Source organism: Triplophysa dalaica, chromosome 15 (assembly GCF_015846415.1).
Source record: "Triplophysa dalaica isolate WHDGS20190420 chromosome 15, ASM1584641v1, whole genome shotgun sequence".
NCBI classification, from domain to species: Eukaryota; Metazoa; Chordata; class Actinopteri; order Cypriniformes; family Nemacheilidae; genus Triplophysa; species Triplophysa dalaica.
Window position 1 is genome coordinate 5,581,583 of NC_079556.1, and position 13,140 is coordinate 5,594,722.

General features: G+C 36.5%; 1 protein-coding gene across 1 annotated transcript; it reads right to left on the reverse strand.

The window, feature by feature from the left end:
- Positions 1-1,422: 1,422 nt before the first annotated feature.
- phyhipla (phytanoyl-CoA 2-hydroxylase interacting protein-like a) lies at positions 1,423-10,341 on the reverse strand. Its single transcript, XM_056767082.1, has 5 exons — positions 9,873-10,341; positions 6,227-6,420; positions 5,442-5,616; positions 4,575-4,692; positions 1,423-3,598 (listed from the first exon to the last, which is right to left on the reverse strand). Exons 1-5 carry the CDS (start codon positions 9,976-9,978, stop codon positions 3,064-3,066), a joined length of 1,128 nt encoding a protein of 375 aa, XP_056623060.1. The 5' UTR covers positions 9,979-10,341; the 3' UTR covers positions 1,423-3,063.
- Positions 10,342-13,140: the final 2,799 nt, after the last annotated feature.

Here is a 13,140-nt window from a genome sequence, read left to right on the forward strand (position 1 = left end):
CGCCAAACAAATTAGCCACTAGATGAATGCAAACTCATTGTAACTTATATAAATGAATTGACATTACGTATGTAACAGCAATATACAAACACATAAACATTTAAGATGTACAGAATACACTCTTTTTTTACACAACCTCAGTTTAAGAGAGAACCATAAGACAATTGAATGTTGAACTAATTGTTTGAGTTTAGGGTGAGACTAAATACTAAATTGTTATGGTGGATACGGAAGTTACATTTACGCATTTGGCAGTTATTAAGTTGTTAAGTAAAATCAGTAATGGATTTGGGTTTTGTTCATGAAAACAAGAATGAAATGCTAGAAAAAGCTCTCATCGAGATGATCACAAACATTTTTAAGAGCATTTTCAGAGAATTTAGATGGCCCCAGACATTATGTCAAGTGTGTGTTCTTACAAAAATTTTTATGTCCAAGATGATGTTCATTTGTATTGTGCCTTAGCATATTTAAACGTATTTGAGAGGCTTACCATGTGTTCTTACCAAATGAGACTGTCATAAGTAATTATTCAATTGTTTCTTACATCACTCGTTGCAATTAATAAAACATTCATTCATCAAACGTTGCCTCTCTTTTAGTAGAAATAGTTTTTTTTACATTCTCAATGTAATGAAATGTAAATGTAATGCAATAAATAAAAACTTACCGTTGCCTAAGATACCAAGACCGTCATGGATCAAACTGTCCTAAAGACTTTCTGCAAACCTCCTTATCCCACTGTAAAAAACACAGATGATTTCTTTATTTGTCATCAACCATCAACATAATTACTTTAATTCAAAACTTTTATTTAAAGAGACATAAAAACAAGCAGTGCTACGATAATGATTTACTTTTATTTATTTATTTTAAAAAGATAAGGTCTTGGCTTCTGTAAATGGCAGAAGATTTCAGATCAAGAGTCATATGGGGCCATTTCCCAGACAGGGATTGGTCTAAATCAGGATATCTATTGTTTTTAGAAAAAAATCATTAAAACACTTATATATTTTAAGAAATGTCACAAAAGAATCTACATTATATAGGACTTCACTAATAAAGCTATACATAAATTACAATAACAATGTTTTTTTAGCTTCTTTGATGTAAAATGAGAAGCCATAAGTATTTTCAAAAGCAAACGTTTGCCGTATTAAATTCTAATTAATTTAATTTGTATCATTTATTATTTAATGATACTTGCATGTGTATGTTCTTATGAATACAAAATGAATATCCACAGAACACCGTCATACAGTATGTAAACACAAACTTTTTTTCTGGATGCGATTAATCCTTTGACAGTCCTAAAATATAAAAAATATTTATCTTAATATATTTACTTATTGCATTTGACATGTTTTCTTATATTTGTACAGAAAATGCTTCCCTCATAAGTACAGACATCTACACACAACAGTCTCTTTCTTAATCTTTATTGAACAGTCACATTTGGTTTCTTATAAACATAGCAACAAGAAAAACATGTTTTTCAGTATGAGGCACGTTCACACGTTGAAATGGATCGATTTGTGTTACTGGGCTGTCCATGACCATATCAAGCTCTAATGTTTTTCTACTATAACAAAGTAAGATGTCAGACCTCAGGCTCTTCCTGTCAACGTGTGTAGTTCTAGATCTGTTTAAGCTACAAAATCACCAGAATGTTGTTGCAGTAAAGGTCTGGCTATGCAAACTAGATAAGAGTATGATCAAATGCAAATCAGCAAAGGTAAGAATAAGGCAATACATCATGAATGTGGAGTGAAGAACAATATTTTTCTGTTTTATAAATCCATTAACTAATAACCTGTGCACAAATTAGAATGGCAGAAGAGTGTTAAGTCAACAGTCAAACCGTTTCTATCTACTGCAGGGGCACAATGCACTCAAAATCACACGTACAGTCAAACACAGTCACACCCAAACGTACAGACACAAACTATGATTTTATAAACTTCCGGATGGGAGATGATATATTTGACTACATATAGTGTTGAAATGATGGAATATGTCCATGAATAGTGCACATAAACATATATATCTCCTACAAAAGCTACATTTTAAAAGGTTTCAGTATCTTGATAAGACTGAAATTTGGGTATAACTATAACAAAATCTTATCCATCTGTGAAACTTTCTCCAGCAAATCATTAAGTGTTATATCAGTAAAACAAATGAATTCATATCAGAGATTGTAATGGGCATATGCTCTAACAGGAATCAACACACCGCCAAAAAAATAGCAATATAATGTAACTGTTTCACGAGTAATCCATTTAAAGGAAAACTGCGTTTAGTATAAAACTGAACACATTGAGGGTACAAGAGAAGGTTTAAAGGCTCAGGTGGCATGCGGATGCTGGGCAGAGAGTCAAAAAGCATTTGTTCTTTTGCGCTTGCTGCAAGTCTTCATGGGATCCCAGGAGAGCCAGGATTTAATAATGACAGGCAGCATATATGGAGTAGAGATCTTGTTGGGGTGTGCGATCTCAGGAAACGCCTGGATGTGGCTGTATTTCTTTTCTCAGTTCCTTTTTTTCCCTTTGAGGATAGATGGAGTTTTCTATAAGGCAATGACAGCACTGTAGGTTTTCACAACAGTTATGATGTAGGACTGTTGCTTGACTTTGGATGTTTAATGTAAGAAACATGAGTGGTTTGATAGCTTTAGTGTAAACTGAAAAAGACAATCGTGTCTGAGGTCCAGAATGTATCGAAAGTCAAATAGTTCTGGGGCTGTGTTTTAAATATAAGAAAAAGCACCAAAAACACGCAGGTAAGGTTCACAGTGGGATTAGTTTTTTTTGGAAATTCAGCTTAAACTCTTCGTTTTGCTTCATTTTTCTGCCTTGCTCTGTTTTCTTTTTTCTGCTGTTCAGTAACTTCTCAATGAGGATATATTATGTTTAATTAACCATTTCGTTGAATTTCTGTGAGGCCCCCAAAGAGTTTTAGTTCTGTCTAGGTTTTTTGTCTGGTTACCAATAATATTGTAAAGGTTGCACGTCTCAATCGCTTGCTTAGAGATATTGGTTTATGTTAATGTGTGCGCGACGGCTAACGGCCGACGCTGATGTTGCAGGTCTTGCAGCTGGGGTCTTTCTTGGCATTGACAGTAGATAAGCTCATTTGAGAGACGCTCATTTGAGAGACGTTTCCCAGTTCCAGTGGAACCGGCTCTGTATAAATCAGCTCCAGGATGACATCCTGTGCGTGCCGGAATTCCACACGCCCGTCCTCCCCAGAGACGCGTGTTAGGAAACGGTTGTTGGTTACGTCCAGCTCTGGCAGGCGTTCGCTGCAATACAAGTCTCCGCTGGAGCCCCGGGGAGCAAGAACCAGGATAACGTAATGATAGGCAGTGTACATACAATAAAAGTCCCCGAAGTAGACACGCGTGTCAGGAGTGAAAAGAGTCTCCGCAGGCACCTGGAAGTGAAAGCGGCCGTACGGGGAATCCTTTGGAGGCTGACCTGTGTTGAACTCAGTGTTACAGCTGAAGATAATCCCTTCCAGTTTACCACTGAGAGGTGAACCGTGACTGCCACTGTTATCCTTAACTGAGGGCATCATTCGACCACCAAGCACATCTCTGAGAGAGCAAGAGAGAGAGAGAGACAGAGAGGCAGAAACACCCAAATTTTAAATTCACTCAAAAATAAAAATTCTGTCATCATTTATTCACGCTCATGAGGTTTAAAAAACCTGTATATGACTCTTTCTTCTGTGGAACACAAAAGAAGATATTTTGAGAAATGTGGTTTAAATCAATGGGGACATATTTTGATTTGTTATATTCTTCAAAATATGTGTTCTGCAGAACAGAGAAAGTCATACAGGTTTAAAATGACACGAGTGTGAAGAAATTATAGTAAAGGGGTCATATGGCGAGAATACGTGTTTTTCTGGATCTTTAGTGTGTTATAAGTTGCCCATGCATGTATTAGACACTTAAAATTGCAAAAACTAAAGTGTCGGAACAAAAGATGCATTCTATCTATAAGCGAATCCTCACCCAGACCTGCCTGGAATGCCTTGTGTAACCACACCCCCACAAATCTACTTCAGTTCATGGTATGATTTGACTAACACCGCCCAAATGTAAACGCAGGTAAGGTGGGGTAACTGTCAGTACAATTTCTCTGGAACCTGATGTTCCAAATATGGTAAGAGGTGTTACATTTCCGTCACACGCTTGCATTTTCGCAGTGGTTAACTGGCCAATCATAGCACACCTCACTTTTCAGAGCGATAGGCTTTGTAAAAAATCTGTGTGTTTCAGGTAGGCGGGGCAAAGGGGAGATACAAAAATGCACGGTATGTGGAAAATACAGCATTATTTAACCTTAAATCGTTTATACACATTACATTCCATCTAAAACAAACAATAAAATTAGTTTTAGCCTTTAAATAAAAGAATACAATTACTACTCCACAAGATGGCACTGTTTTCCTTTTAAGATTAGTCTATAGGTTGGGAGCAAACAAGGACCTTTCATCACATCATCCCACACCCTCCCTTTCACACAGCGAAGTCATTTCAGTATGAAGATTTTTTCCTGAGTCACCTGCAATGTTGGAAGTACTCCTCATGCTGATTCCGGTAAAACACAGAGAACTTCAGCATCCTGCCAGCGATGACTTCAGCCTTCTGAAGCAACTGCGTCAAATGGACCGAGGAATAATCTGCAAACATAAATACAAATGTGCTTATTTGTCACCAATCGATCACTCTTGATCTTCTCAATGAGACCAATGCTAACCACACAAGATCTGCCCAGAAATGCAACTTGTTAAATTAAAGGGATAGTTAACCCAATAAAAAATATTGTTATTTCAAGCCTGTATGACTCTCTTTCTATCACAGAACACAAAAGAGGATATTTTGGAGTAGTACCCATTGACTTGCATTGGTTTTGTGTCCATACAATAGAAATAAATGGGTACCGCTGTTGTTTGGTTATCAACATTCTTCAAAATATCTTCTTTTGTGTTATGGTGAAGAAAGAAAGTCAAACAGATGACAGAATTTTCCTTTGTGGCTGAATTATCTCTTTAAGTTTTGATTATGCATATAGATTGTTTATTCTGCCTTGAACGTGTAGAAGGTTAAATGTCACTATGAATCTCTTCATAAACCTCATTTACAGTATGATTTTAAGAATAAAATTTATAGAATATAAAGTACTGTGTGAAGTGGGTTTTCTTTATATTATGTACAGTATATATTCTTTAAATATATATATTATTTTTATGCTACTATGGATACTTTACTGTTATGTATAACTGACAATTCTTATTACAATTTGATATGTGCAGTGTACAAAATGTACTTTCATATTATACTCTATTTTTACATAAATATATTTCTAAAGCTTTTTTTCACATAATAAAAAGCAATATACAAATAAAACAAAATTAAATGTGTTGACTACCTGCTGTACAGAACTCAACAATGTCACTCCATTCTGATATAGCGTAGTCTCCATCGCTCTGTTTGGATGCAGTTTGCACAGCAACTGTGTATTCTGTCCGTGGACTCAGGAACCAATGCCCTCGTACTGTCATAGGCAACGGGACCGCCTTAGCAACAAGCTTAGTGGGCACGTCCTGACAACAGAAACCAACAGTCATTGAGGGAAGAATTTTGGATTCAATCACTGCCCATACTTAACCCATCGCTCCCATATATATATATATATATTTAAGCAAATGCGCAGGATTTTACATTATAGATATTAAAACTCAATTACTTTATTAGCAACTGAGTAATTTCTCAAAAGAGAAAACAATGAATCTGCCCTGACCTGATGCTTCCAATATATGTACATAACATTATATTACTGTACATTAATTTACTCTGCTACTTAAATGTATATTTTGCTTTTGGAAATTTTTGTTTAAACTATACTTTATTTCTGTTTTCATATATTTACATATATTTTAAATCACTTTAAGTTGCACTACATACATCACACTTTATTTTATTTTATTACTATAATTATATTTCTTTTCGTTTCTGTACATTCTTGCACTATTTGTACGCAGCCCAGCTGCAAATGCTTTGGCAATATGTACAAAATGTACCTTTTGTCATGCCAATAAAGCACACCTAAATTTAAAATTGATTAACATTTACAGCTGCAAAAAGCATTTGGATTGATTGTTGTCTCATCCTTAACAGTCCATAACACTTGTTGTGAGCTAATTCTTTGTGTACCTTGTGTTTAAATTTATTGGAGTTCTTGGTCTCCTTTTTGTTAAGGTCAATGAAATAATGCGTGATCTTTTCTGTGGTGTGAGGTTCCATGTCCCAAAAGATCTTAAAAGAGTCACAGGTGATGTTACTGATCTTGATGTTGCGAGGAACAGGTAACTCCTCAATTCCCACCACGCCACTGTCATCTGCCTTTCCTGGGAAAGAAGAAAATAGACAGAACTTAATGAAATCCAGAATCACTGGTCTATAAATAATTCTTAAATGGATACTTTACTAGCAAATAAAAATTTCCTCATGTTTTGCACACCCTTAAGGCATCCTAACTGAATATGTTTTTCTTCTCGACGAATAATGCAGTCGGAGTTATAATACCACGTATCATTTTACTTCCAAGCGGTAGAATGGGAGTGAATGTGTGTTGACTTTTTGAAGCTCCAAAAAGAGCATCCATCGATCAAAGAACTGCTTGACTGCTTTGTGGTCTTAACAAAGGTTTTCTTGAAGCAAATCGATGCGTTTGTTTACAAGAAATATCTGTAATGCCAGCGCTATTAATGTTGACGTCTAGCTTCCATCATCTCTTGAATGCGCATGAACCAGAGGCTTGTTTTGGAACGAAACGAAAAATGCAGCATTCGTCACCGGAACTTACGACATCTGCCAGAAAAACAAGCCTCTTGTTCACCCAAAACCATATTCAGTTAGGATGCCTTGAGGCATGGAGAATGGGGATGTAAAACATGGGGAAATGTTTTGATTTGCTAGTAAATTATTAATCAAGAATTCAACAACAGATGTATGTTTAGATGCTTTAGATCAGAGGTGCCTAATCCTGCTCCTGCAGATCTACCATCCTGTGCTGTTCGGCTCAAACCCATTAAAACACCTGTTTGTTCATATTCTAGTAATCCTGAATATCTTGATTAGCTGGTTTAAGTGTGTTTGATGGAACTGAACTCTGCAGGACAGTAGATCTCCAGGAGCAGGAATGAGCACCCCTGCTTTTGGTAATGTCTGGAAAGTATTGGATGCTTTTCATTCAAGATTACACAAGTCAACAAAGAGAGGGCTGTTAGCTTTACTCCAGTCTGCATCAAAGAGATGTCTTTTGCTTAAGAAGAACAACACCGGCAGGATTCGTCTCTCTACAGTAATGGCAGTTTCGAAATTCACCGCTTTAACAAAGGGTGCAGTTTCCATGGAAACAAATCAAGGCCATTAATCAATGTAGAATAATTTTCAAGTAAAAAATGTGCAGCATATAGAGGATTAAATGATTTACTCCGGTGGTCTTAAAACACCTTAACAGATCAAACCACTAACTAGCAACTTGTGATGTATTATGTCTTATTAACACAACAATGCAATGTCAAAGGTGTTTACCTCCAGCACAAAGTGGTGAAGCTGCCTACAGAATAATGTGTTTTCAAAACAAGGAGAGAGAGAGAGAGAGAGAGTAAAAGATGAGAGAGAAAAGAAAGTGTATTGTGTCCGGCTCAATCTCACTGCAGGCTAAAACCTCCAGTGTGACTACACTTTTATTTAAAGTTATACACACAGATGAATCACCAGACATTAAATAATATTAAATACATCTCAGTAGCACCAAACCCATCCTTAATATCTTCTTCCTAAACCTCTAAAGAACTAACAACATTTATGAGGAGAGCAGCTAATAGCCATCGGTATAATACAGCAAACACTCTGAATCCTTACAAACTAATGAGGTTTTTATGTAATGAGGTTTTATGCAAGATAAAGCTGTAAAAGCTTCAATGTTGCAGTATCTATAATGACTAAAAATTTACACTAAAATTAATATAACCACACACACACACACACAGATCGTTCTCTCAATGCTTTAATATTCTCAATCATATACAATAATATTTCCTAAACCTTACGATACAGCAACTACCAGTAAAACTACGTAGAACAATTGCAAGGACAGATCAGGGATTAGTGTAAGTGCCTTGCTCAAGGGCACAATGGTATAAAGACTGGTTACTTTCCAGTTCACTGGTTGCCTCTAACTGACATCAGATTTGCATCAACGTCATTACAAATCCAGATTTTTAGTACCAATTCTAAGTCTATTTTCCTTCCACAAAATGTTTGTATTAGTGCATTACAGTGTATTATTTGACTGAATGTTTTTGTTTATTTGGTTCAAATCACAAGTGTCATGCTTTTGGAAATTGCCAAGGGTGTTCAAAGTCCTTCACCATACAAATTCAGGTTTTCCGTTTAATCCGAATTGGAATTTTTCACAGAGCACTCAGCAAATGGGTTAGTATTAGCTAGTGCTAACAGTTTCTGCAATCATTAGACAGCAGTATTGTTTTGCTCTTGGGCTTAATTTCACAATACTGTTATATTATAACCATTTATATAATAACAACCAAAATATTGTTTTTTTCACGCACACCTATTGTTTTCCCTCAGAAAATGTTTATTAACAGACTGGTATTGGGGTTACCGTTATAATGAACCCTTAAAGGAATAGTTCTTGAGCATAGTCAATTCATAGACAATTATTATTCCTACAATTTTAACTTGGGAACTATTCCTTTAACAGTGCTAAACAGAAGCTAATTTATACAGCAATATGTCCTCCCCCCAAAAAACACTCTCTAATTCCATGTGCAGGTCCTCGTTTTGTCTAACATGAAACAAACACGTGTATCTGTGATAACTTCAAAAATAAGAGTCTCCACTACCAGCACAGACAAATTAATGCTTATTCAAAAAGCGGCATGCAGAGATGATAAAACATCTCCTCCCTCGCTGGTGAAAACTGATGAGTCACTGTGCTAGCCATAGAAGGACCCTGAAATCCTATTTGCAATTTGGCACCTGAATCATTCATTAAGAGAACGGGTATGAACGTATACGAAAGAAGACAAGTAAATCATTATGCTTCCCATACTTTAAAGCCAAAATGAAATAAAGACAAAGCAGCACCCACATGCAAGGATCAGACCGGTGAGGAATAAGTGTATCTTAATGTAAATCGGTGCATGATGTCTATGCATCCTTAAATGCCACACCACGTCCCTCCCTATGTGTGCTGCATGCATGCACACGCCTGACTACATCCCTTCAGCCTCTGCCATGAAATAATATCAAAACCATGAATAAGATGAATGTAATAAATGATATAACAAATCTTTCCATTTGGTTACCCCTTGATCCTTGAATCTTAGCCTCTGACACATTAACACAAGTAAATGTTTAGGCGTTCATGCCTTTAGTTTTTTAATATTACCATCATATTTCTCATCTGAATCATTATTCTTTACACTGCTTATTTTAATTAATCGTATATAACATTTTGGTTTCATTTTGAGGTTTCCTTTTGTTCTTGTCAGGGTAACAGTACCCGCTTAAGCCTCCCTGACTATGAGACAAGACTATGCTGGAGGACAGCGGGTAGTGTCCATGGTGCTGAACTGAAGCCCCTGCATAGCCACACAGGCAGCAGAGATTTCACGATGAGATAACACAAGCACGCAAAAAGCCCACCCAATTCTTATGGAAAAAATCCACCCTGTTCAACTAAACTCACCGTGACCTAAACGCATTCAAATGATTTAGATAATTTCATTACAAGTGACAGTCGCTGTGGGATCCAGTGGTGGCTTACCGTCCCTCTCGCACAGCTGGAGAGACTCCAGACTCACGTTTTTGACCATACCGTCGCGTGGGCTTAGCGGGCTCGCCATCGCGTGTGCCAAACCCGGCGCCTCCATGTCCTCGGAGAGGTGTGGATGGATGTCTCTCTGATAATATTACTCAGCTAAGGCTGGGAAAAGAAAAACGTGATTCTAGTGCCCTGTCTTCCCTTCTCTTTTCCACGGCGTTCAGTCGTCACCACGACACTGCCGCACATAGATTAAAAGATAGAGACAAGAAAATGATGGTTGCAGTTCTCGTGAAGATATAACCACGCGCAAATTCTCTCGTGATGACAAGTGTTTTTCGACAGTGCTTTCAATATCCGACTGTGGAATAACGGATCACGCGGTTGAACAAACGACGGGTTATGTAACGAGAGAACGCTCCCGCTAATACTTGATTTCCAGCTCGCAACACTCCCTTCACCTCCCCCCGTGAAATCCTCCTTTTCCACGTCTATTGCGCTGACGTCATGGCAAGCGCTTGCGCTCATGTCCATGTTTGGTGCCCGATTGGCTCGCGTGCCCGAGCGCCGCGCAGGTGCGAAAGACGCACGAGCCTGGCGGTGTCAGGGTGGGCTGCAGGACAAGTGTAAAGCATAAACCAAACTAAGACGTTTTTAATCTATAAAACAATCAGTTGTTTTGTTAACAGCCTATGTCACGACAGCATGGACGTATTACACATTGACAAGACAAGTGAGAGGATACGTTACGCTGTTAGTAACGAAAAGGGTAAATTTGCAGCAAAGAATAGAGACTGAAAGTACAACAGGACGCTGAATTTGGCATTACACCGGTCACATTTTCTGTCTGTTTAACGTTATACAGATATTCTCTGAATTTGTACTTATATATTGATGCTGGGCATTTAAAGCTTAAATAATATTCGAAGATCGAAGAGAACTATTCGAAGATTATTCGAAAATCGCACCCCTCCCCCCCATTTAAGCTTTAAATCAATGACGACACACTGCTTTATTTATTATGGAATAGGCAATCTTACATAAAGCCATGCATTAAGATAACGCGCTGAAACATTAATATATTAAGAGCCGAATGACGGCACTGTACGTCGTACCTCATAATGCTAGGACATTTCCTTGTAAAATATGTGCATGCGCATTTATACCAACTAAAAAACAGCAGTGTGGTTGATCAAGGAAAATATAATAAAGCCATAAAGATTTTAGACCAGACTTAAAACGCGTTAAAATATATTAACCGAATGACGGCATTTATTAACAGTCCGGAACGATTTCATGAATTAACAGCTCTAGGCTTCAGTTTCTTTTGTCATGAAAAAGTTTCTCCATTCTGGCAGTGATCGTTTTCTAGACGAACAGTAAACTCGGGCTGTACAAACTCCATAAGATTTTTCAAGCCCTCTCCTTCGACAAAGCCGATCGGAAGCATATCCTTAGCGATCATTTTAGTAATTGAAGCCGTTTTTTGCTCCGCCCGTTTGGCATCCAAATTGGTTGGTAACAGCGCCAGTGCCACCCTTTGGTTACTTGAATATGGAAGCAAATAAGAGACATAATGTTTTGAAATTTAACAGCCTATGAATACTATGTCTCTTATTTGCTTCCATACTTGAACACGTTACGCGTGAAAACACGGCGAATTTTTAAGATCGCACACACTATTCGAAATTCTATCATTAAAAAATCGAATCGAATATTCGAAATTCGTGACTCATCCCTTATTGATGCGTATTCTTAATAAACATTTATCCGTCTTTGATATATATATATATATATATATATATATATATATACTTTTAGCTTGGTTTGCGTTTGCCATTACTCGGTTGTAGCAACTTGGAAATGTCTAGTTTTAACAAATATTTGTACCTAATCTGAAACGTTTGAGAACCACTGCCTTGTCGATAACAACTTAAAATCTTTATTTTTAATAGCTGTTTTGGCTGAATATTTGACCTACCTGAACGCTAAGAGTGCTGAACAATAAATGAGCCAAACATTCGATAGCATCTAATGCCTTTATGACGATTACGTCAACATCTGCACTTGACGACCTGTGTGCAGCTCACATGCATAGCAACGCGCTCAGTCATTACAGTATTTTAAACTTTTTAAAACAAAACTGTTTTATCAACATTTTCTTTAAAAAATTGCGTATTCCTATACAGATATTAGTTGACTGATAGATGAAAACATCGTGTGAAGAAAAGTTAAACCCGTTACCCTGAAAATGACCAACAGCACTATTGCCTCGATTAAGAGTCAATACTTGTTCAGGTGTGCGAATTATTAAAGACGATATTTTGCACAAATCTTTACAGATATTTTACCAAGCAAATGTAAAGAAATGATTATTAATTTACCTAATAAAATCCAAAAAGGTTTCAGGATTTTGGAACATATTTTTATATTTTATTATTTTTATTTTAAACGTCATCAACATAAAAACTTTAAGAACAGTACTATCATATGTCTTTATATAGCTATCTTCTCGATTGCTTCTGTTTTATACAATTTACTAGATTATTTTAAAGCAGGAGTGAAAGATTGACTTACTGGATATACATGTTGCCCATCAGATAATGTTATAGATGACTATAAAATTTAACAACATGTCTTAACTATAATATCACCATAGCGAGCTTTCATCGTGTAATTTACGTTTTTAATGTGTTGTCCTTGAAACCTCCCCAAAAATAACTTTATTAGGAAATGAATGGTGCACCCTACTGGTTGTAAATTGTATTACAAAACTAAATGTGCCAACTTTAGCTCTGTAAACATCACTGCTTTTTCTCTTTTTTCTTTGTTACTCTCAAACACACAATTCCTGCAGATTCCCTGTTTAGAAGCAGATTTAGATTTAACTCACATTACAGATAGTGCTTGCTAAGCAGAATAAAATATTTTATATATTGTTGGTAATGTTTTGCTCCTGGTCTTCTATAATTGGTGCTAATTGCTAAAAACTTGTACAAAATATCCATGTTATCATAAGAAAATGAGAATTCTAGTCAAATCAAATTGTTGCATCGATCTCATATAAATAACACCAAATTCGCTGTTATTGGCACACTTAACTTGGTGAAAATGTCTTCATAAAGCTGACAGTTTGTTCTTAGTTGAAACCAGTAATCTATAACATACATCATATAAATTACATTTTATTAAGATCATATTAATTGTAGAACAGTAAGCAGGAGACCATGTGAAAACCATTGAATCATCTGTTAAAGTTAAAGCATCAATA

What these genes read in the sequence shown, in the direction of transcription:
- phyhipla (XM_056767082.1), bottom strand. Translation starts at nt 9,978, where the DNA reads ATGGAGGCGCCGGGTTTGGCACACGCGATGGCGAGCCCGCTAAGCCCA. An exon ending in CCAATAAATTTAAACACAAG is followed by an intron (nt 5,617 to 6,226) that starts GTACACAAAGAA and finishes TTCTGTTGTCAG; the next exon opens with GACGTGCCCACTAAGCTTGT. An exon ending in TGTTGAGTTCTGTACAGCAG is followed by an intron (nt 4,693 to 5,441) that starts GTAGTCAACACA and finishes TTATGTTTGCAG; the next exon opens with ATTATTCCTCGGTCCATTTG.